Below are 22,122 nucleotides of genomic sequence, written 5' to 3'. Positions count from 1 at the left end.
ATCTGGGACGTGTGGAAAGGAACGAGACACAGCCTGAGCTGGAAGGAAACTGTCCTGGAACCCTCTGGTCAAAGTCTGCCAAGTTCTCTTCTGACTCCAAATCTGGGCCCTGACCTGGAGGCGAAGATGGCAGAAAGGTGAGGCTCCAGGTTCCTCCCCTTGCTGGACAGCGCTTCCTCGCTCTCAGCCTGCAAAAATCCTCGGTTGTGTCACATGAGGACGGAAAAATGTGGAAATAACAGAATTCAAACCAAGCCATGAACACAGCTCTCCAGTACCCAGAGTGGGGATGCCGGGGGCGGGGCGGCTCAGGGGAGCCCCCCGGACACCAGGTGCCCCGATATTCCAGCAGACAGAGGAGGAGAGGGGAATCCAGGACCCCGGTAAGTCTCCTCAATTTTCAGTCCCACCTTAAACATCTGGGTCCTCAACTGAAAGCAATCAGCAGCCCCGCGAAAGCCCAGCCACACCACACGGAGCTCAAGCGAAGCAGCTCCTGTGACAGGGCACAACGTCCCATAGTGCAATCACGGTGCGGGAACGATGCTCAGAGTCATTTCGAAAGGCAGGGCTTGGGGGAGGCACTCGGGAGACAGGTCCCTGGTGGGAGCCTTAACCGCCCCACCTTGGCTCGTCCCTGGCCAGGGCGCATCTTGCAAGAAGACGGTGCTTCCTGCCACGGCCACCTCTCCCAGTTTACAGGAGTACCAAGGCCCAGGTCCTCCTGGCCCCCCGCCCCAGAGCCCCTCATTCAAAAGGCCAGGAACGCTCTGCCAAGGGCAGGACCCCACACCAGTTTCTAACGCCACACAGGCCATTCTCCTCCCAAGCCTGGCGCCTGGGAACCACGTGTCTGACTGCCTAGAGACTCTAAGGCCCAGCTTTGCTTCTTAGCACGGGCTTTGCTCAAACGAGGGGAAAGGATGCGGCGGGTCATGTTTTTAATTATTGGTTCCCAAGGATGAGTCGACGCTGGTTAACGCACAGGATTGAAGGGGAACCCAAGGGAAGGCAAACCAGAGTCCTCGGGGAAGGCGAACTTTCTCAACGCCTGGGCTTGGTACCGGCCGCCCAGGACACACAAGCACACAAGGGGCGCAGGCGCGCGTGTATACACACACACAGACACACAGACCCACGCTCAGGTGAGCACGCAGATGCCTTCTGGCAAGGCTACTCGGTGACCCGACCAAGCGCCGAGACGGTGACCCAAGAGCCAAGATTCTCTCCGGCTCGCCAATCAGCCCAGAAAGAGAGTCAGGACTTACCGCCAGGACGCTCTGGGCCAGCAGCCCCACGGTCACGGCCCCCAGCAGCAGCCACCTGGGTGGGAGAGGAAGAGCGCCGTGAGTGCGTGGCCCCGGCGTGGCAGTTCCTAAAAGGACGCGCGCGCGGGACTCAGGGGCCGGGCAGAAAGTCGCTTACCGCCGTAGGGCTGGGCGCGCCGCGGCGCGCAGCTCTCTGTCCATGCTCTCAGTCCGGCCCCTCTGGGCTCCGATCGGTCCCTATGAGCCTGGAAGGCGAGACAAAGAGGGCTTAGCCTGGCCGGGGAGGGGGCACCCTCGCCGCCCGCCTCCGATCGCAAGACTGGGGAAAGCGGGGGTGAGGGGTGGACCGAGAGCCGCCCCGCGACCCCGCCGGGGAGAGGGGAGCCTGCCCCCCTAGGCCCGGGTTGGGGCCGCTCCGCAGCGGCCGCCCCATCGCCTCTCCCCTGCCCGCTCCAAGAGCCAAGCGTGCATCCCCGGCGGCGCGGGGCGCCCGCGGCTCTGCCCTCCGGCGGGTCCCGGCGTCTCGGGGCCGCTCTCACCTCGGGCCTGGCTTCAGCGGCGGCGGTCCGCGCGCATCCGCCCTCCGGCAGCGCCGAGGGCGGCAGGAGCGGCGCGATCGCCCTCCGGGGCCGGCCCCGGGCCCGCGCGTCTGCCCTCGGAGCTCCGCGGGGTAGGCGAGCGCGGGGCGCGCGGCGGGCGGCGGCGGCGGCGGGTGCCGAGCGCAGAGCCCTGCGTCCCGGCGCGCGGCGGCCGCAGTCGCCCGGCCGCGCGCTCGGCGGCCTCTTACCCGCGCCGCAGGGCCCACCCCCTTGGAGGCGTCGCCCGCCCCCGCCGCCGAGGGGAGGGGCAGCGCCAACAAATTGGGGAGCTCGCCTGGCCGCGCTCAGGTCTCCGCCGCGAGCCGCCGCGCCCGGGACGGTGCGCCGCGCTTGAGCCCCGGCCCTGCCAGAGTGAGCCGCCCGCCGCCGCCCGCCAGAGCCCGGCCGCCGGCTCTGCCGTCCCTCGCCGCCCCGCGCCGGTCCCCGCCGCCCCGGGCTCGCCGCCATGGGGCCCCGGCTCGGCGTGTGGCTGCTGCTGGGGCTCGCCGCGCTCCTGCTCCACGAGGAGAGCAGCCGCGCCGCCGCGAAGGTGAGTCCCGGCCGGCTGCGCTGCCGGCGTCCCGGCCCGCGCCCCGGCGCCCCGCGCGGCCCCTTTGTCCCCGGCCGGAGCCGCCCTCCGGGCCCGGGGGTCGCGCGCGCGCGCCGCCGCCGCCGGGCGCACTCTCCCGGCCGGTCCCCGCCGGGGACCCCCGCGGGCGGCGATGGCGCACGCCGTAGGGAGCCGCCTTTGTTGTGGGCTGGGTAGGGGCGAGTCGGGGGACTCCTCGGGAGGGGAGCGAGAGGACGGAGCCTGGTGCGCCCCGCGCGGCGTGAGGGTACCCGGGAGTGCGCGGGACTTGAACTCGCACCTCGGGCTGGCCTGGCCGCCGGGCGCCCTCACCTGCGCCGGGCGCCCGAGGGGGCCGGGGCGGGAGGGGTGGACACGCGCGCCCCGTCCTGTTCGCAGCCCCACACATGTGCCCGGGCGTCGCTCTGGGCGTGTTTCTCTGGAGCTTTGGAGACTCTGGTGGTTGATGCTGAACAGTCCTGGGCCCTTTGCCTGGAAACAGCTGTCTTCTCGCTTTCCCACGACTTTGCTGTCGCCGAAGCACGCTAAGGAGCAGCGGCGGGCCTTTCTGTCCTCCAGCTTTCAAAGGCTTCCAAACTCCACTCTATGAGTTTTATTAATATAGCAAAAAAAAAAAAAAAAAAAGTTATAAGCACGTTATGTCTGAGTGTGAAACCAAAGCGAAACTCCGTCCATTGTTCTGTGCAGAGATTGTTTTGCTAGTTTTCGTTTCCTCGGGCTGTGTGTTTGCCCACAAAGGATCTGGGACTGAGGCTTGCAAGAGTGGAGGCGTCCAGCGTTGGACGATCCCTGATGTGCCGCTGCCCTTTACTTTTCTTCCTTCCCCCGAGACCTCACGCTGTTCCCCACCCAGGGGAACCAGGGTGTTCACAGACTTGCGGACAGGACCCCAGGAAGGTGTGGCTTCTACACGCATGTTGCTCCCCGCCACCCCCCAGCTATTTAAAAACGAGGTTGCTGCTTTTGGCATTTCCCGCTTACTCTTTAACTGCTTCACACAATTTTGCTCTCAGGTTTTTCTTTTTGTTTTCCCCTGCTCTTAAGGAAGAGTGAAGCCCACTGACTCGAGTATATGTAAGTGGTGACCTGTTACTTGCCGGAATGAACTGACAGTGTGCATACATACCTTGGGGCTGAGTCTGGCTCTTGGCTGGCTGCTCTCATTGGGTAGGGAACGACACCAGCAGTTAGCTTCAGATTTTTTTCTTGCAGCCCAGAGGCCAGCCAGCACCCTAGTCGGTTATTGAAACGCTCTCTGCTCATGATGACAAAATGCTTCAACAGAGGCAGCTCTTGAACTCTTTATTTGGGTCTAGAGCTTCTGACGCAAAGATTTCGCACTTGCAAGGAGAGGTGGCAGGGAAATGAGAGAAGTTCTCTGTTTGGAATATGGAGCTCTGTTTGCACTTGAGTTTTCCTATTGATGATATTAGCAAAGCCAAGTCCACCGTAAGAGCCGGCTTTTTAATCAGCCTCCAGTGTGAAGCAGGAGCCACTCAGTGAGTGGGAAACCAAGCTCATTACTGTTGAGTTTGGGATTATTTTACTTTCCTTGAATTTTTCTTAAAGCCCAAGTGCATGGGTTTGCATTATCTCTCACATCTCATGTTACGTTTTAAGACATCTGGCAGCTGCACACCCCCGATCACCAGTTAACTCCATGGGTCTTATCAGTTTGCCATATTTTTTTCCCTGGTTTAACCAAGAGAGAGAAAATGTATTAATATGCAAATGGCTTATCTCTGTATGAGAAAATCCATTTAAAAATAATATCTGGCTAATTTTAAAATTGGTCTCACTTTTCATGCCATCAGTAACTTTTTTTTTTTTTTTTAAACTTACCTCCTTCTAAAATCAACTGTTAGGGGTACCTAATAGTTGAATAATTTCCATATTGATCTGAGCAAAATATCATTTAAAAATGCATTTCTAATGATAAGATGCTGCCCATAGACCAGATCCTAATTCAGAAGCCAGTAAAATTGATTCTTGGATTGTCTGCTTCCCTGGAGTATCTGAACCTCTGTTACCTGCACTGGTACACACAAACACCACCTACTGTGTGTCAGGCACAGGCGCCTACTGTGTGTCAGGCACAGGCTGCCCTTGCTGTTGTTATTACGCACAAGAAAGGTGTTTGGTTTTATGTTGGATCCTATGTGCCGTGGCCATACTGTTCATTTACTAGTGGGCAGGTTTCCTAAGTCAGGGATTTTTTTTTTTCTCATCACCACACTCCTCCTTAACTTTTCTTTCTTGGGCAAGAATGGAGCAATAAGATGCAGACCCAAGAGAAAAATCTGCCCATAAAGTTATGATTGAGGGTCCTCTGTTCTGAGTCATGCAGTCAGGAGCTGAATAAATCCTTCTTTCCTTCGCCCCCTTTCCGACTGGTCTGTGTGATGCTTCTTGACAGATTACTTCTCAGGATCAGACATGTGAACTTCCCCCAAAGCGTGGTGATGCCCGCCTAGGGTGCTGGCATCTCTAGACCATTAGTCACTCTTCTGGGACTGAATGACCTAGAACTTGGGCGAAGGGAGGTAGAACTCCCACGTGAGTGTGGCCCACGTTCTGCCGGGAATGTCAGTTAAATGAGCAGGATGATTTCTGAGTTAGTTCCCGAGACAGCACCATGAACCCAGTCCCTGGAGGGGGCTTGGCGAGGACAGAGTCTAAACAGTCACGCTCTTCATATCTGGGCTGCCTCTCGTACCAACCAGGAGAAAAGTATGCAACCCTTGTGTATGAGTGCACACTCACAGAATTATGCGTGTGTGTGTTAATGCTTCCCTGGTGGCTCAGATGGTAAAGAATCCACCTATGGGAGACCAGGGCTCAGTGCCTGAATTGGGAAGATGCCCTGGAGAAGGGAATGTCAACCCACTCCAGTATTCTTGTCTGGGAAATCCCACGAACAGAGAAGCCTGGGCGGCTACAGTCCATGGAGTCCCTGAGAGTCAGACACGACTGATTAACACACGCATGTTAATGGTGTAGGCACACACACACACACACACACATGACTTAAGGACCCGAGGGTCCCAAATGTTGTGTCTGCTTTCATTAAGCAGACGATTTCCAGGACTCAGTAACCCCCTGCCTCAGTTTCCCTGGCAGATCTGCCCTCCGGCCCAGGATCCTGCCTGCATCCCACACATGTGCCCCAGCGTGGCTTTAGACCACACCCTCCACTGGGCATTGGATGTGCTTCAGAGAGTAGAACCTGTCCTCCCCGGCCAGGAGGGCTGCGGTCTCCTGAGAAATAGAGAGAAAGAAACAGGCCAGTACAACCCAGGCTGGAAATGCTACAGTCAGGGCAAACCCAGGGCCATAGGCGCACCTACCCCGGCTCTGGGAAAGTCAGGGGAAATTCCGGGAGGACATCCCACCTCTGAATCTGGGGGAGGAATGGGAACCGTAGACCCAGCTTCTTATTTCCCTGTGAATCGCCGTGTGCATCACACTCAGAAGGTTGGACAACCCTTCCCCAGCCCTTTCACCCATCAGGCTGTCTTTGCACTGAAAGATGACCTTGAGGGTTTCCTTCTCTGAGACACCAGGATACCTCTGCTTCTGTGACTCGCCCTCGTGATGTCCAAAGGTTCCCCTGGGAGGGGTGGAGACACACTGATGGCCCAGGTCTTGGAGAGCTGTGATAAGACCCCCGCTCACACCAAACTGGGGCCCTCTCCAGAGGTTGCAGATGGGTTGGGATGTTTGCAGAGTTGCAGCACGGATGACCGATCGCAGGCATGAGTGCCTTAGGAGCTGAGCTGGAAAACCTCCCCTTAGTGGGGCAAGGCTGTGAGGGGATTCTCAAACCCTGCGTTATTCATTAACAAGACTGTCTGCAGATTTCTTGGAACTGGTAAGGATGGTTGTCCCTGAACGAGTTTGGTTATCTAGTTAAGAACTGGTAGAGCTTTTGCAGAAAAATTGAACCCACAAGTGATGCGCTGAAACGAATCCTCTTAGAATTGGGGGGGGGGGGCGTCTATCAGTGAGTAATTTACAACCCTTGTTTTGGTGAGGCAATGTTTGCTCTGAGGATGGTTTCCTCAACTGGATGAGTGTTGGCCTCCTGAAAACGTCTCCCAAGCAGATTGGGTATTGTGAGTACTGGGGCTCCAGTAAGCAAATGCAACAATAGAATGCCTAAAATAATATCATCAGAGCATTGCTCTTCCTGCTATTATTAAACAACCGCTAAAAAAATTGTGAGCTGTAGAACAGAAGACTTATCCCACCCACGCTGGTGCACACAATGTAAGGGGATGTAAGACAGAAAATGCTTCTCTCCTCAGCTTGCCCTCAGGCGCTCGCCGCTCTGAGTGGCTTTGGAGGAGCCTTTATGGTCTGGCCCTCGGGGACTGCTTCCCTCCGGTGTTTCCCGCCATTGTCCTCCTGGCCTTAGTTCCCTGACATCTGTCTGCCTAGGGTCCTTCTATTTCTCTGCCTCTCTGTTCTTCGTCTTCCAGACCCCTCGGGCTGGGTGGACTGCAGGGGTGGGCTCCAGCCGGCTTCTGGTTCTCTCCACCCTCCCCACTCCTGTGATCCCTCGGCATTCCGTGAGGGCGACCCCAGACCTTCCTCTGGAGCCCCAGGCTGGTGCCCACACTCTCTTGACCATCTCACTTCCGCTGTCCTGCCTTAACACTCTGCCTGTGACACGCGCCCAGTCGTGTCCCACCCATCTGTGACCCCGCACACTGTAGCCCGCCAGGCTCCTCTGTCCAGGGGATTCTCCAGGCAAGAATACTGCAGTGGGCTGCCATTTCCTTCTCTGGGGGCTCTCCCCAAGGCTTTGATGACAGACTTAGCCAACATGACGGGAACCGAGCTGCCATCCTTTACGCAGACAGACCGCGCTCCTCCATTCGCCCGTGCCCCGATGTTTCCTGACGCTCGGCTCAGGGACCATGGCCTCGTTGGAGACCCTCCTCTCTGACCTTGTGTCCTTGGGCACTCGCTCTCCCTCCTCCCCCTGCCGTCCGCTCCTCCGGGTCCCCCGGGCTGGCCCTTCCAGGACCCCCGCCTGGGCAGGCTTGCCGCACACCCCTCCCGGCTCCTGCCCTCCTTCCCGCCTGTCTTCTCTCCAGCGCGTTCCTCCCGGCGTCCTGAGGCTTCGGAGATCCCATGACCACGTGATTCCTCTGCTTGCCATCCCACAGCGGCTACCTGCTGTCTGACCAAAGGTCCCCCGCCTCTTCGACTGGGTGGCTTTTGGTCTGTCTGTGTTTTAATGAAGACTTGATTGCTCACAGCCGTCTTAGGTTCGAAGCAGAATGGAGAGGAAGGTCAGAGCTTTCCTGCACACCCTCTCTGACCCACAAGCACAGTGTCCCCCAGGATCACTGTCCCTCCCCAGGTGGCACGCTAGGTCACAGCTGACGCACCTGCCCTCACGCAGGACCGTCACCCAGGGTCTGCGGCGGACCTCCGGGCTCACTCACCGTTGTGTCTTCTGTGGGTCTGCATGGATGTGTAAAGGCACGTGGCCCCCACTGCAGCATTCTGCAGAGTGTTCCCACTGCTCTGAAAGGCCTCCTGGGCTTCCCAGGAGGTCCAGTGGTAAAGAACCCTCCTCCCAGTGCCGGAGACAGGAGATGTGAGGTCGATCCCTGGGTCAGAAAGATCCCCTGGAGGAGGAAATGGCAACCCACTCCAGTACTCTTGCCTGAGAATCCCACGGACAGAGGAGCCTGGCGGGCTACAGTCCATGGGGTTGGAGGGAGGTGGTGACCGTTCAGTGACTAAGCAGCCACAGCAGCAGAAGTCTTCCATGCTCTGATAGCTCAGCCCCTTCTCTCCGCACACCCTGGCAGCCGTTGGCCGTTTTACGATCTCCCTGCTTCTGTCTTTTCATTCGGCCGGCATCATTACGTTACGTAGACTTTTCAGGTTGACTTCTTTAGCTTTTTCTTACACGCTTAAAACTTTCCTCCACGTCTCCCTGACCTGATGGCTCGCATCGTCTGCGTGGACCACAGTTTGCCCTCTTATCTACTGCGAGACACGCTGGTCTGTTCCACGTTTCAGCCGTTTTGGGTAAAGATTCTGGAAGCATCCGTGTGCAAGTGTTCGTGTGGACCTAAGTTCTCAGCTCTTTCGGGCAGTTACCCAAGTGCGGGATTGCTGGGCCACTTGGTAAGCGTAGGTTTGGTTTCGGAAGACACCAGCGTGCTGCCTTCCAGCGTGGCTGTGCCGGTTTGAATCCCACCATCAGGGACTGAGCGTTCCTGTGGCTCTTCGTCCTTGCCAGCGTTTGGCTTTGTCACTGTTTTGGATTTTGGCGGCTTGAATGGGTGTGTGGTAGTATCTTGCTGTTGTCTTTATTTTGGCTTGCTTTTGGATACTCTTTGCAATATGGATTCATGAATTTATCTGGCTTTGCTCCTCACACTCCCCAGCCTGCAGCATGGGTCGTTGTCGTGAAGGATTTATCTTTCCTCCACTCTGAGCCTGGGGTCCCTGATCCATCAAATGAGGACAACACGGAAGTATCTGCAGACACCTTTGAAACTTCAGAGAGGTTGTATGTGTGTGTGTGAGGCCACTAAGCCCTCAAAACACGTTAGCTGTTATCACGGCCGTGTGGCTGGTATCGTGTTGCCTTGTGTGTGATGGAACCACACCCTTGATGACACTGAGATTGAGGTGCTGGAGAACAAAGCTTCTTTGAAAAATGACTGCACCGTCTGGCGAGTGCCTGATGCTTGAGGGGAGCCGTGAGTTACTTACATTGGGGCCGCTGTTCCCGGCTGCCTTTCCCTCCGGACCCCGGGAGATGCCGGCAGGAGCTGAGGTCGGGCTGCCGGAAATTGCGCTGTTGCTGACCCCTGTGGCAGAGTTAGGCAACAAGAGGAAAGTAATGCCAGTGAAGGTGTCCCCTCTCAATTGGGCATTTGGAGTAGATAGTCCAGCACAGACTAAACACGGCTTGGACCACACACAAGGCTGAGCTCTGTGTAAATAGTTTATTCCGTGCTTTAGTAATATTCCTGCTTTGCTGGGTTTGTCTTTTAGTCAGCACACTCTAAGAGCGTTGTTTGTCATCTGAGTTTTAAAGCTTGCCTGACTTGTGGTTCAGGGAAAGGCAGACGGCAAGCGTCCACGTCAGGTATTAAGGCAATGTATCCCATGCATATCTGCTGGTTCTCTTGCTGGTAAAGGGTGTTTCTCCAGCCTTCTCATTTTCTGCTGCTCCTGGAGTCAAGATTCTGTGCGGAGTTTTGGAATTACTGGTGTTTATTGCTCGGCTCTTGTCTTAGTCTGCTGTGGGCCTCTCTTTCTTACTCAGCTAATAGCGAGAGAGGCTGGCTGTGCCCTGGGAGAGGGCAGTGTTCCCGTCTCATCAAATTTCCCGGCACTTGCAGACGCCCTGGTAGAGCCGTTCGGACAGAGCTGGACTGACTCAGTGTTGTCCAACTCAGTGGGCCACGTAGAGGCAGTATTCCTGTGTTAGAAGTGAAATTAAATTGAAATTGTTACAATTTTTGTCTTGAGTCTCTGCTTTAAAAAGAGCATGTTCCTTTGTGAAGAACAAAAGTCAAGGATTTTTATTTGTAACTCAGCTTCCAAAGCTATTTGCACAAGCTTTTCCTAGCTCCCACTCACAGGCCTAGAGGACCTGGAAGATATCGGATATCATTGCTGCTCATATCTAAGGACCACAGGCTGAAACAATGGAACGTCAAGAATAAAAATCAAATGAGTATTTCCTAAATACATGGAATAACGTCACAAATAACCTTCAGCGGAATAGAGATGCGTGGCAGCCTCGGTCTTCACTTCAGAAAAATAAATGCCCCCAACACTCCTCCTTTAGCAAATGGGGCATTTTTGAGGCTACAACGTCAGTACTGGTTTCCTGTTTCAGAATGTTACAGATGGGCCCAATGATAACTATTATGGTGTTGTTTCATTTCTGTTAAAGAAATAACATTAATGTATATTTTTATCAGTGGCAAATTTGGTTACTGCATCTCTGACAATATTTTTAAGAAGTAAGTGTATTATTTTTGTAGTAGGGAAAGCAATCAAAGTGTATTCTAAAGCCCAGTTGTCCTTTTATGCAACCGGTGACTTTTTCTTGAGCATGAGAACGTTAATTTCCACATCATCCAGAATCTGTTGCTAAGTCATGTCTGACCCTTTGCGACCCTGTGGACTGCAGCACGCCGGGCTTCCCTGTCCTTCACTATTTCCCGGAGTTTGGTCAAACTCACGTATGTTGAGTCAGTGATGCTATTTAAGCATCTCCTCCTCTGCCACTCACTTCTCCTCCTGCCCTCTGTCTTTCCCAGCATCAGCATCAAATAAGTCTGCTCTTCGCATCAGCCAAAAGCATCGGCTTTAAAAACGTCACTTTTTAAATATAAGCAACTCCTTTTCGTAATTAGCTTTACTTTTTAAGTTGCATTTTATTTTAAAGAATATGACTTCAATGTCACGGAGTTATTGCGGACTTGTGTGAAACTTAGGTCCCCACTGTCCCTGCATTAAAGCTTGCGTTAAGGTGGTATTGTTATAATCACGATTACCTCAAATGGACAAGGTCCATAATGGTGCTGAGCAGGCTGTGGGTGCGCCTGAGGTGCTCATCTCCGGTGGGCAGTGGCGATACTGTGGGTGCTGGGGACCACAGACCTCACCCCTTCTCCTCACTCCCAGGGGCAGCCCCGTGATGGAGGTGAGCTGTAGCCACGCTCTTCCGGGCAGTGGTTTGTGCTCAAGTCGATGCTGAGCTGCTGTAGCTATCCTCCGAGTCCGACGACCCCTTTTCCTGTTGGTTGTTGTTACTGCTGGCAGTTCCAGCCCTGTGGTGCCACTGGGGAAGGGGGTGGGTTTGGGGAGTGGGGGGGTCGGGATGCAGGCATGTGGGGTGCTAGGATGCTGGAGGGGCTTGGCGATGGGACGTTGAACCACGTTATATCCATGTTTTCCCCTCTTTGTGGCTCCATGCTCACTTTTGCATCTGCTGATGGTGGGCCTGGAGTTTGCTTAGAGGCTGCCCAAGCCAGGACTCCAGGGTGAGCAGGAGCCCTTGGGTGTGACTTCATCTTCTTGCCATGCCCGCCTCACCCACCTCCTCCAAGGCTTGGCCACTGAACGAGGAATTTCTGTTCTCTGTCTTTTTACGGCCAGATCCACTTCCTGGAAATTACAGACCACTTGGGGTTAGTGGTTTAAGATAACTCGTCATTTTTGGTCAGGAAATGGCCTGTAAAACTAAGATGAACTTGCCAAAGCAGGAGGATGGGTTCGTGGTGGGAAAAAAGGGCTGCAGCTTGGGCAGTGCGGCACCTGGGTCCACGGGTTTCGGGTCAGTACACAGAGCGGTCGCCAGGCAGCCCCAGTCGCTGATAAGCTGGGGTGACGCACTCCTTACCACCCAGGACGAGCTACAATCTGCTTGACTCATCCCGCATTCACCCCTTATCTTTAACAAATACTTGGGCGCGTAAACATTACTGGAGCAGCAGATGCTTCTTATCAGTTTGTTAAAGCAGCTTTGAGCAAATAGCTTCTGGATGCCTTAGTAATAGTTAAAATGTGTTTTCCTAAGTACCTGGAAATAATGAAATTTTATTTCTTTATTCTTGGAATTCAGGCTTTTAAACCTTTAAACAGTTTCTATAGTCAGTCATTTTTTATTATATCTTGTTGGCCTTAGATTTTTCTCTTCTTTCATGGAGGTTATCATTCACTAACATATTATAGAGATGTGTGTTTTTTTCTTGACTGGAAAACACATTTGAGACACATAACTTTGGGCACTGTTTTAGGCTGGAAGCCAAATTTGTGATCAAAGTGCCTTTTTTTTTTCACATTAGTGAAAATAAAACGAGCAAGGCTAAGAATTCACCTAAGCACAGAACACGAATCAATCTGTTCTGAGCTCAGTATCTTGCTTATGACATTCAGAATAATTTGAAATTGCATTCAGTAAGTAAATGCTGAGCAGTCACTCTGGGTCAACAGATACGCACGCAGGGAATCCCTGTCATCCACGGGTTAGGACTCTTCTAGCCCTAGACTCGCACTGCTGGGGGGTGCTGGTTCGATCCTTTGTTGGGGAACTAAGATCTTGCAAGCCACTTGGCACAGCCTATATATATATAATGCTTATGGGCTGCCCAGGTGGTGCAGTGGTAAAGAGTCCACCCGCCGGAGACCCGGGTTTGATCCCTGGGTCGGGAAGATCACCTGGAGGAGGAAAAGGCAACCCTCTCCAGTATTCTTGCCTGGAAAATTCCGTGGACAGAGGAGGCTGGCGGGCTGTAGTCCATGGTGTCACAAAGAGTCAGTCACAACTTAGCAACTGGAAAACAACAAAACACGTATGTTAGCGACATGTCTACCATACATACTCTGCACGTATTGCTATAATTAAAGGCATTCATTTGTACATTTACTCATAACTGATATTTATTGTACACCCAGGATGTGGAACAAAAAGCAGACAAGTATTCCTTCCCTCAAAGGTTGTGTATGGCATTAATACAAGCAATTTTGGCCTTTGATCATGCTGAACTAGAAATTACTTTAAAAGACGTCTCTCTTGGCAGTTTTAGAAACGGCCCAGCCTCAGAAATTCGACTCTGTTAAAAGAGTTACAAAAAATGAAGAAAAAAACTAAATTTTCTTATAGGAAATGTTACTTATTTTGTGTCTCTAAAGTGAATTCACGAGACTAGCATTCAGGATTCATAACGTTCAGGATTACTCCATTTATTTAGAGATTAGAAATTTTGAAATATCTCTCGGGTGGGAAATGAATTAGCTGGGTTTTCCTCTCTGCCCTGAAAATTACACAAAGCTGGCTATGGGAAAACAACTTGGATTTAGGGTGGACAAAGGCATCAGATGAGGAAATACCAGATGTAGGAATGGACATCAGAGAGCAAGTGGGTTTCTCCAATGTCCCTGGCTCCCAGGCACTTGAGCTAGAGTGGCGTGTGTCCCAGCAGTGATGATGCAAGGCCGTGGTCCTCTGCCTTACTTTGCGTTGCTGGATGGCATGGCGGTGGGACCAGGGTGGAGGGGCTTGAGGCCAGCAGTCGGGAAGGGGTGGTTTTGTAACTAGCAGGGCCGCACCCCAGGGACTTCCAGCTCAGAGGGTGCGGAGGTTGTGTCACCATTCTGAGTATGGAAACCCTCGGGGGACAGCCCCCAGAGAGGAGGGCGGGTGTCCTCTGACTCAGCACCTTCTTGAAGCTGGAGGAGATCTGGTCACAGCCGGCCCCTGAGCCCTTTTCTCTTGAGTTATGCTGTTTGGCAGAATTCAAGTCCTGTTCCAGAGACCAAAGTTTTCCAGATTTCCTGGGCAAAACCCATCTAATTTGTGACTTAGGGACCAATGAATCAGAAACACAAGACCGTTTGTGGGAAAGTATTGAGTGGCTTTAGAAAGAAAACGTAGGTCAAAGTTCTGGGTAAGATGTGTTAGCCATCCGCCCTAGACGGGGCAAGCCGCATCCCATGTTATCTTGCTGCTGTGTGTTACTGTAAAAATCTCTGATGAAATGTATGATGTTACTGAGTCCTTTTGTTGAGGAATAATTATAGAAATGACCCTTAAAAGGCTTAACTCTTAATTGGCAATTCTCTTCTTAGAGTGGAAGGTAGGTAAGGTCAGCTGAAGTTTCCAGTATGTCCAGGTGTCCTAGTAACACGTTCAAGCTGTATCTGCCATACTGGAGCGGAGCAGCCCGGCGGGCTCCAGTCATAGTTGCAAAGAGTTGGACATGACTGGAGCGACTTAGCACGCGTGCACACAGGGTGATCCTGTTAATCCCAAGCTTCCAACTGATCCCTTCCCCCTTTGGTCCCCATAAGGGTCTCTGTACACAGTGCATTTTTAAGGAGGCGATGCTTGGAGCGTATTTCAGACTCTTAGAGAGGCATTTTCCATAGATTTGGTTATTTCCATAGGGGATTTGGCTATTGTTGTCCAGTCACTAAGGCATGTCTGACTCTTTGCAACCCCGTGGCCTGTAGCCCTGCAGGCTCCTCTATCCGTGGGATTCTCCAGGCACAGATGCTGGAGTGGGTTGCCATGCCCTCCTCCAGGGCATCTTCCTGACCCAGGGATTGAACCCACATCTCCTGCTTGGCAGGTGGATTCCTTATCACTGACCCGCCTGGGAAGCCTGGGGGATTGGATAGTAGGTTGCTACAGTCAGATCTGTTGAACACGATTTATCGAAGAGGAAGGCCTGACTCTGACAGTGGATACGAGTAGCGCTCGGTTCGACAGTGTCGCAAAGAACTGGCCGTGAGGAGCAGGCAGGATGCAGGCGCTTCTGAGGCGGGTGGGAGAGCTGACCAGGGAAGACAGCTTTGGCGAACATGCATCTCATTGTCGGGATTGGACGTGTGGCGTTTCTCTCTCGTTTCCTGGGACCCCTCACGGCCTCTGCCTGTGTGCAGATGCCGTGTCCTCAGCCGCGTCTCGGTTCTTCTGTGCCTCTCGGCCTCCTGGGCAGTGACAGTGTCGTTATGAGGTTGGGACACACAGCCCATGTCTGCTGACTGGCTTGTTGATTGCCAAGGCCTGTGGAACAGTTGAAATTCGGAGATGCATCTAGAATCTGTTCACCTGCAGATGGCAGAGGTGGGAGTAACCGCAAGAATCCAGTTGAGAGTTCTGGAAGCGTAGAAAAGAGAGACCCTTTCTGAGCAAGTGTGACAGAGCCCAGGCTCGTCAGGCGCGCGGAGAAGGACTCTCGGGGAGCCGTGAGCCCCAGGAGGTACCTCTCGCTTCCTGAAAGCCCTCTTACTGTGGGCGCCTGCTTTGGGGGTGCAGGATATGGAGACCCACAAAGTCTAGCTTTTCCCATCAGCCACGTGGGGCAGAGAATGGGATGTGCAGGGCTCCAGCCAGCCCAGGCCTGTGACCTCAGCCTGATCGTTAATCATTCCCAGCATTCCCATTCACTCCGGCAGCGTCCTGATCTGAAAAGTGAGTTGTGAGAATAGTCTGGTGCTGGGGAGATTACGTGGTTAACGCGTCCCACCTTATCTTGAGGAACAAGGTGCATTCTTTGGGGCTGAGATGTGCGGAAGGATTTAAAGGATAATATCAAAAATTTGGGAGATTTGGATGTAAAATGCAGAGATAGTGGAAGAGACAGCTGGTTTTCAGTGCTTTGGCGTCAATGAAGCTCGTCCTGGGAGAAAGGATGTGAAGGCAGAGTTCGGGGACATCGCTTCTCTTTTTATGAAGCAGAGTTGATTTACAGGGGTGGGTTAGTTTCTGGTGTACAGCAAAGTGATTTAGTTACACACACACACGTATGTATGTATATACACACGTATGCACACACACATACACGTATGTATACACGCACACACACATGTATGCGCACACATGTACACATGTATGTATGCACACGTGTGTATACACACATACACGTATGTATACACGCATACGCACATATGTATGCGCACACACATGTACACACACATTCTTTGTCATGGTCTTCTCCACTGTGGCTTACTGCAACGTGTTGAATCTAATTCTCTGAGCTCTGCAGGGGGTCCTTGTTTATTTAATAAATGGGGGCGTGTGTCTGCTAATCCCCACCTCCTGGTTCACCCCTCCCCCCCCCCCTCGGTAGCCTTAAGTCTGTCGGCTATGTCTGAGTCTGTTTCTGTCTCACGAGCTCACTTACGTCACACTTACAGTGCATCTGTGAGTGCTATGACACCGTATTTGCTGAGGCGTATTTCAGGGTCGGGAGGGGATGCCACCAGGATTCTTGGGCAGGTGGGGCTGGCCTTGACCTGGGAGGAAGGCCAGCAGGGGCCTCAACTTCTCGGTGTGCACGCTCCGCGTGGAGACGGGCCTGCCCGCCCCCGATCCACCCACTTCTGTTCTTGCCCCGCAGCTCGGAGACCTGACCCTGGGGAAGCCTGGTGACCGTGAGCTCTGGCCACTGCAGGGTGACCCCTTCCGCTGTTCACGGACCAGCCCTGATGGAGGCCAGAGACTGGCCCAGGGTCACAGGCGGAAGGAATGAAGTGGGGTGGAGGGGGACTGGGTGCCCGTGGTGGGGAGGGTGCTGGGTCCCGAGGCGTGGAGGGGAGGGAGCTCCAGGGGATGGTGCTGCAGGGGTTGGGGTGGGGCGGGCACAAACCCCGCAGAGGCGGCAGCCGAGGCCCCGGTTGGAAAATGAACTCGCAGAGGGTGGGGGTGTGCTGTTTGGGGGTGAAGCTGGAGCCCTGGGAGCGGAGGAGCCAGGCGGCCTGGGGAGCCCGTGAAGAATGTCCTGGCCTTTTAAGGGAAACTCTAGTGTAATATAAACATCTCATGGGTCATTAGATGCCCTGATGAAGCCGGGAAGGCAGGAAAGTAATTGTGTCTAGGACGTAAAAGTTAAACAGTGCAGAGACATTTCGTGTTGAAGCTTCAGCTGCACGGACCCAGTTCCCTCTGGACACAGCTGGCCTGTGCCGGTGTCTGAGCTTGTGGTGTGCCCACGTGTACACGTATGGGGGCATGTAAGCACACATTGCCTCTCGTGGGAGAAGACGGGAGGTTTGGAGAGAAGAGGTGGTCTGTGATGGGTGGACCCTACGGGGGACAGCCTGTGGGATTGCGTGCCTCTCCTGCTCCTTTGCTTCTCGAATTTTCCACCTACAAGGAGCAGGATGTTAGTATTTAGCTCTGATGAGTGGCTGTGTGTATTCTCCACGCAATTCTGAATTTAGATGCATCTTCATTTTCTTTCCAACTATATCAGAGGCAAGAGGAAAAGGGGGTGACAGAGGCTGAGATGGTTGGATGGCGTCATGATGGACATGAGTTTGAGTAAACTCTGGGAGATGGTGAAGGGCAGGGAAGCCTGGCATGCTGCAGTCCATGGGGTCGCAGTGTCAGGCACAACTTAGCGAGTGAACAACAAAATATCGAATTAACTCACAATTAATTAGTCACAATTTTTGGTTTTTGTCTGTGCAGAGAACACACACACACACACGCCCCGTAATAAAAGTTGGCTCAGTGAAGTGAGGACGGTTCTGTCTGCCGGACGCTCTACGTTGTGGTTGGATAATCTTTAAACAGACTTTGGTTATAGAGACGAAAGTCCACGCATGTCTTAGCCGGTGCCTCCTTCCCTGAGTGGCAGCAGGCCTGAGGGTGGTGCGCACCCTCTTGTGTGACCAGCGTGGTGAGCCCTGGGGGCGCAGGCCTAGCCTGTCCAGGGCGGCGCGCAGGCTCCCGGAGCCCCAGCAGCTCTTTCCTGAGTCTGGAAACAGTTGTTGCTTCCTGGGCTGCAGGTTCTGTAGCTCCTGCCCGAGAGGAAGTGTCTCTCTGGGCAGCAGCTGTGGGGAGCTCTGTCTGCACTTCCTCCAAGCAGCCAGCTCGGAAGCCCCCTGATGGGGAGGTGCCTTTGATTCCCAAGGTCGCATCCTTGAATTCCAGCCAGGCACGCTCCCCTGCGAGGCCCCCTTGGGGCGGCTCCCAAGGACACCCGGACTCCCTTCTGGACACAGTGGCCTCTGGAGGAAAGTTCTGCTCATGCAATGGGAACTCCAGCATAAACCCCATTTGTTCTGGGTTCAGTGGGAGAAAAGGGAGCCTCAGCTCCAGGGGGCATTCTCGTTTGGAGAGGAAACAGGGATCCCCAGGCAGATAAGGTATTCCTGGGACTGACTCCTCCATGGACCCCGGGCTGGCGGGGGTCCAGGCTGCAGCTGCCCCTGACCATGTGGACTCCAGCCTGCTGGCCTTGGGGCCCGGTGGGGACACTTGCTGTCTGGCTCGCAGCTGAGACGTCTCAAGCCTGGAAGAGGGCTGTTCCTGTGGTCCAAAGGTGGATGAAAACAAACGAGAGCCTTCTTTCCCTGTAGACGTTTTTGTCAGAAAGGATGCCTCTGTGTGCCCACTGCCCTTTCCTTGGAAGGCCCCTGCCCCGCCATTGACGTCAGGGGTGGGGTGGGGGTGGGGTGCCAGACTCTCCCCAGGTGGGCGGCCCCAAGGACGGGGGTCACAGCCCCACAGCATGCCTTGCCTTCCCCCGCCCTCTGCCTGCAGTTTTCCAAACGCCACTCCTGAATTTTCTGGAGTTTTGAGTCGTTTCCAACCCTGTTTGGAAGGAGAGCTTTGAGCTAACGCAGACCGCCGAGTGGGCTTCTTCCTGGAGGCAGGGCCAGTGGGACGCGGCCACAGGGTTAGCGGGGTTGGGGGGTGGGGGGTGTTTGGGGTCGGCTCCCGGGGCTTCAGAGGCAACGGGAGCTCTCTGTGCTTACCGTGGGGAGACCTGATCAAGTGGGTCATTCGAGAGGTTGCTGCAGGGCCCGCCCCGGGCCAGGCTGGGGTCCAGCCGTGCTCACCCAGCACCTAGTTTCCTGGGGCCTGTCTGTCTGTCTGTCCCCCGCAACATGGAGGGGGCGCAGGTCCCAAGGGCGGAGGCTGTGTATGAACAGTTAACTTTCGGGGCCTGGAAGCAGAGCTCCAGCCAGCTGCAGGGCCCCCGAGGGGTCGTTGGCCGCTGACTTGTCCCTCAAGGTCCTGTCCCCGTGGACATCTGCCGTGAGCCCCCGCCAGCTGGCTCGGACCCCTTTTCTGTCTCACAGCAGCGGCCTGGTCTCTCTGGGGACTGCTCCTGCAACACCCCCCCCACCCCATTCAGGATGCGTGTCCCGAAATGACCCCTGGCTGCCTCGCACGTCCAGTCTCGGCTGCCTTGGCCCTGAACTCCCCATGTCTCCACCCCCAGGGCAGGCCCCCTGCTGTCTGGGGCTGACTCCTGGTGTCAGCCCTTCCAGGCGCCCTCATCTCTTTCTCTCCCCCCTCCCCCACCCTAAGACCCCCCCCCCCCCCGCCTGCCCTGCAGCCCCTCCCAGCACCCCTAAGCATGAACACCACCTGTGAATAAAGCAGTGGCCTGCCCCCCTCTCTCCTTGGTCCCTGGTCACCTCGCCCTGCGTGTGCAGGTCTGGCCTTGGGTCCCCGTCACCTTCGCTTTCTCAGCCTCCCTGCCCCGTGAGCATCTGTCCTTGGGTCGCTCCTGTCTCAGCCTTTCCCTCCTGCCATGGCCTCTCCAGCCCGCTCTTGCATGTGCTGGGGTCGGCCTTGGCCCCTTTACCATCTGTGCGGTGAGAGCCCGGAGTCCCATCACAGAAGGTCTGACTCAGACCTGGGTAGGGCGGTGCCCGTCAGATGGTAACTTGTGCTCTTTAGTGGGGCCGTCAGGTGGTAACTTGTGCTCTTTAGTGGGGGCTGTCAGGTGGTAACTTGTGCTCTTTGGTGGGAGCCGGCAGATGCGCTGGGAGATGTATTAGTCCTTGGGCAGCTGTAGTCGTGATAAGAGCAACAGCGGGCGGAACAGGTAGACTGTTATTATTAAGAGACTCAACGGACTTGCACTTGAGCAAACTCCGGAGATAGTGCAGGACAGGGAAGCCTGGTGTGCTGCGTGGGATCGCAGAGAGTCAGACACCCCTGGGCGACTGAGCAACACAGCATTAGCGTAGTAGCAGATGTAGGAGCAGCAGCAGTAGCATCTGCAGACGCCTCAGCAGTAGCAGCAGGCCGCCCACGGGTGTCTTAGAGGTGTTGGTGTCTGCCGAGACAGCAGTCGGGGTGGTAGACGTGTTCGCAGTGTTAGGAGAGGTGTGGGTGCTATCGGATCAGCAGGCGGAGTGGCGGCAGCATCTGCAGGTGTTAACAGCAGCCGTATTAGTGGGTGTGCTCCTCGTATCAGCAGGTGCAGCAGCAGCAGCGGTCGTATCAGTAGAGGTGTTAGCAGTGCCAGTAGAGGTGCTATCAGATCAGCAGGCATAGCACTGCAGCAACAGCAGCATCTGTGGGTGTGTTAGTAGTTGGGTTAATATCTGCCGAGGGCGCGGCCATGTCAGTAGAGGTGCAGCTGCAGCAACGCTGTCTGTACATACAGCGTGTGAACGCACTAGGTGGATCGGGAGGTGTATCAGCGTCTGCAGGCCTAGCCGTCGTCTGGTAGGTACACTTTCAGTACCAGCAGGCACGGCCGCAGCAGCGCTGTCTGTACATACAGCGTGTGAACGCGCTAGGTGGATCGGGAGGTGTATCAGCGTCTGCAGGCGTAGCCGTCGTCTGGTAGACGCACTTTCAGTACCAGCAGGCACGGCCGCAGCAGCGCTGTCTGTAGGGGCAGCAGTGGCAGTGTGAACGTGGCAGCTGCCTGGACTGGCAAGACGTGGGGCGGAAGCCTGCTCGCCACTGTTGGCCCGGTGGACTTGCGCTGGGGAATAGCGCAGGGTGGTGTGGACGTGGATGGGACGCAGGGAGATGCTGTCACGGAGACTCAGGGTGCGGGGCGTGAGCTGGAAAGCTAATAACTCCATGGGAGAGAGGCATCGTCGAGGCGTCGTCGAGACTCGCTTGTTGCCTTTAAGGCAGATGGAGGGCGGAGGGATGTGTACCAGCACATCATGGGAAAGGACACTCCTGGCCAGCTGGTAAATGGCTGCAGCGTGAGGCGGTGAGAAGAGCCCCTCATTCTGCAGAAGTTCTTCCGCCGAAATTAGTAACCACGTGTCCCAGCTGGGAGAGGCTTGCGTGTCGCCCCTCACTGTCTGATGGAGAGCAGACACTGTGATTTGGGCTCACCCAAGTCTAGACTTCTGAGTCTTCTTGACTAATTTGTAGATTTGTTTTTGATAAAATTGAGAATCTATATGAATCCCATGTTAGAAATAGCGACCTTCTTCTACTTTGGATGCCTCTCTTTCAGCATCACAGCAGAGAAGCAGTGACCCTTCCTCACCGTTTCTGAATAATCTGCTTGTTTTCCGCCTGCTAATCTGGCGTTTCCTTCGGTCATTCTCCAGGGGCTAAAGGATTAACTAATGTTAATGCAACATTTTGAAATCATGTCATAAACTGTGCTTTAAGGAGCACAGAGTCCTTTTTGGAAGGTTGGAAAATGCTCCACGTTTGCGTTTCTCACGTTTTGTTTGCAGAGATAGTGCTTCCAGCTGCAGAGACGGGGGCAACCCTTCCTCAGTCCCGTCATTATGTAACAGTGCTGCCTCTCACAGCTGTTATCCCAGGAGAAGGCTCCACGGAGAGTAGCTTCCACGTTTGGTGGGCCACTCCATGGTGTCAGAGAAGTTGGCGAGGTCCCCGGCTGAGGGATGTTCTGTTTACTGGAAAAGTTCGGAGCTGGAGACTTGTTTTTACATCCAAGTGGTTAAAAAATGGGACATGTAGTTGGGGTGGAAGAAAAAGCCCTTCTTTTTCGCTGGTCCAAAAGAATTGGGTCATTCCTAAAGCAAACCAGGTTTAATATAGTAATCTAAATAGATAATTATATTGGGCAGAGAGAGAATACAAGAGAGCAAGAGCTTCAGCTGGATATTTAGATATATTTTATGAAGTATATTTTTTAAAGAAAAGACTATGAGAAATGCTTTATATCTTAAAAAGGAAGGGGATTCACCTCTAGGGTAGTATGGACATGATTCCACATTCTCAGAACAGGACAGGAATGGGGGCGGTCCACAAGGGTAATTGGGAAGGGCATTTTGAGAGGCAACTTTTTAAAAAAGTCAACACACCAGTTTAGTTCTGCAGATGTAGGACTGGGATGGGTCTCTGTCTACAGAGGTGCGATGTGTCAAGACCACGGCACGGAACGTAATAAGCCAAAACAAACTCGTTATTTGTGAGCAAGAAATGGGAGATTCT

The 22,122-nt window shown here is 54.3% G+C and overlaps 2 protein-coding genes across 3 annotated transcripts in view; one reads left to right on the top strand and one right to left on the bottom strand.

The window, feature by feature from the left end:
• Positions 1–2,101, bottom strand: part of COL4A2 (collagen type IV alpha 2 chain) — a 158,695-nt gene extending 156,594 nt beyond the window's left edge. For both annotated transcript variants that reach the window (XR_011259529.1, XM_069602009.1), the window contains exons 1-3: positions 1,808–2,101; positions 1,426–1,513; positions 1,269–1,323 (exon numbers count right to left, since the gene is read on the bottom strand). Coding sequence is in view for 1 of the 2 variants with exons in the window: in XM_069602009.1 (XP_069458110.1) it covers positions 1,269–1,323; positions 1,426–1,469 (99 nt within the window). In the remaining variant the exon portion in view is untranslated. The remainder of the gene's footprint in view (positions 1–1,268; positions 1,324–1,425; positions 1,514–1,807) is intronic.
• Positions 1,363–22,122, top strand: part of COL4A1 (collagen type IV alpha 1 chain) — a 129,462-nt gene continuing 108,702 nt past the window's right edge. Inside the window, exon 1 of the mRNA XM_069602011.1 lies at positions 1,363–2,396. Coding sequence (XP_069458112.1) covers positions 2,313–2,396 — 84 coding nt within the window. The 5' untranslated portion in view covers positions 1,363–2,312. The remainder of the gene's footprint in view (positions 2,397–22,122) is intronic.

The sequence above is a fragment of the Ovis canadensis genome, chromosome 10, assembly GCF_042477335.2.
Source record: "Ovis canadensis isolate MfBH-ARS-UI-01 breed Bighorn chromosome 10, ARS-UI_OviCan_v2, whole genome shotgun sequence".
Taxonomy (NCBI): domain Eukaryota; kingdom Metazoa; phylum Chordata; class Mammalia; order Artiodactyla; family Bovidae; genus Ovis; species Ovis canadensis.
Note: the sequence above shows the minus strand (reverse complement) of the source record. Positions and strands in the feature narration are given on the sequence as shown.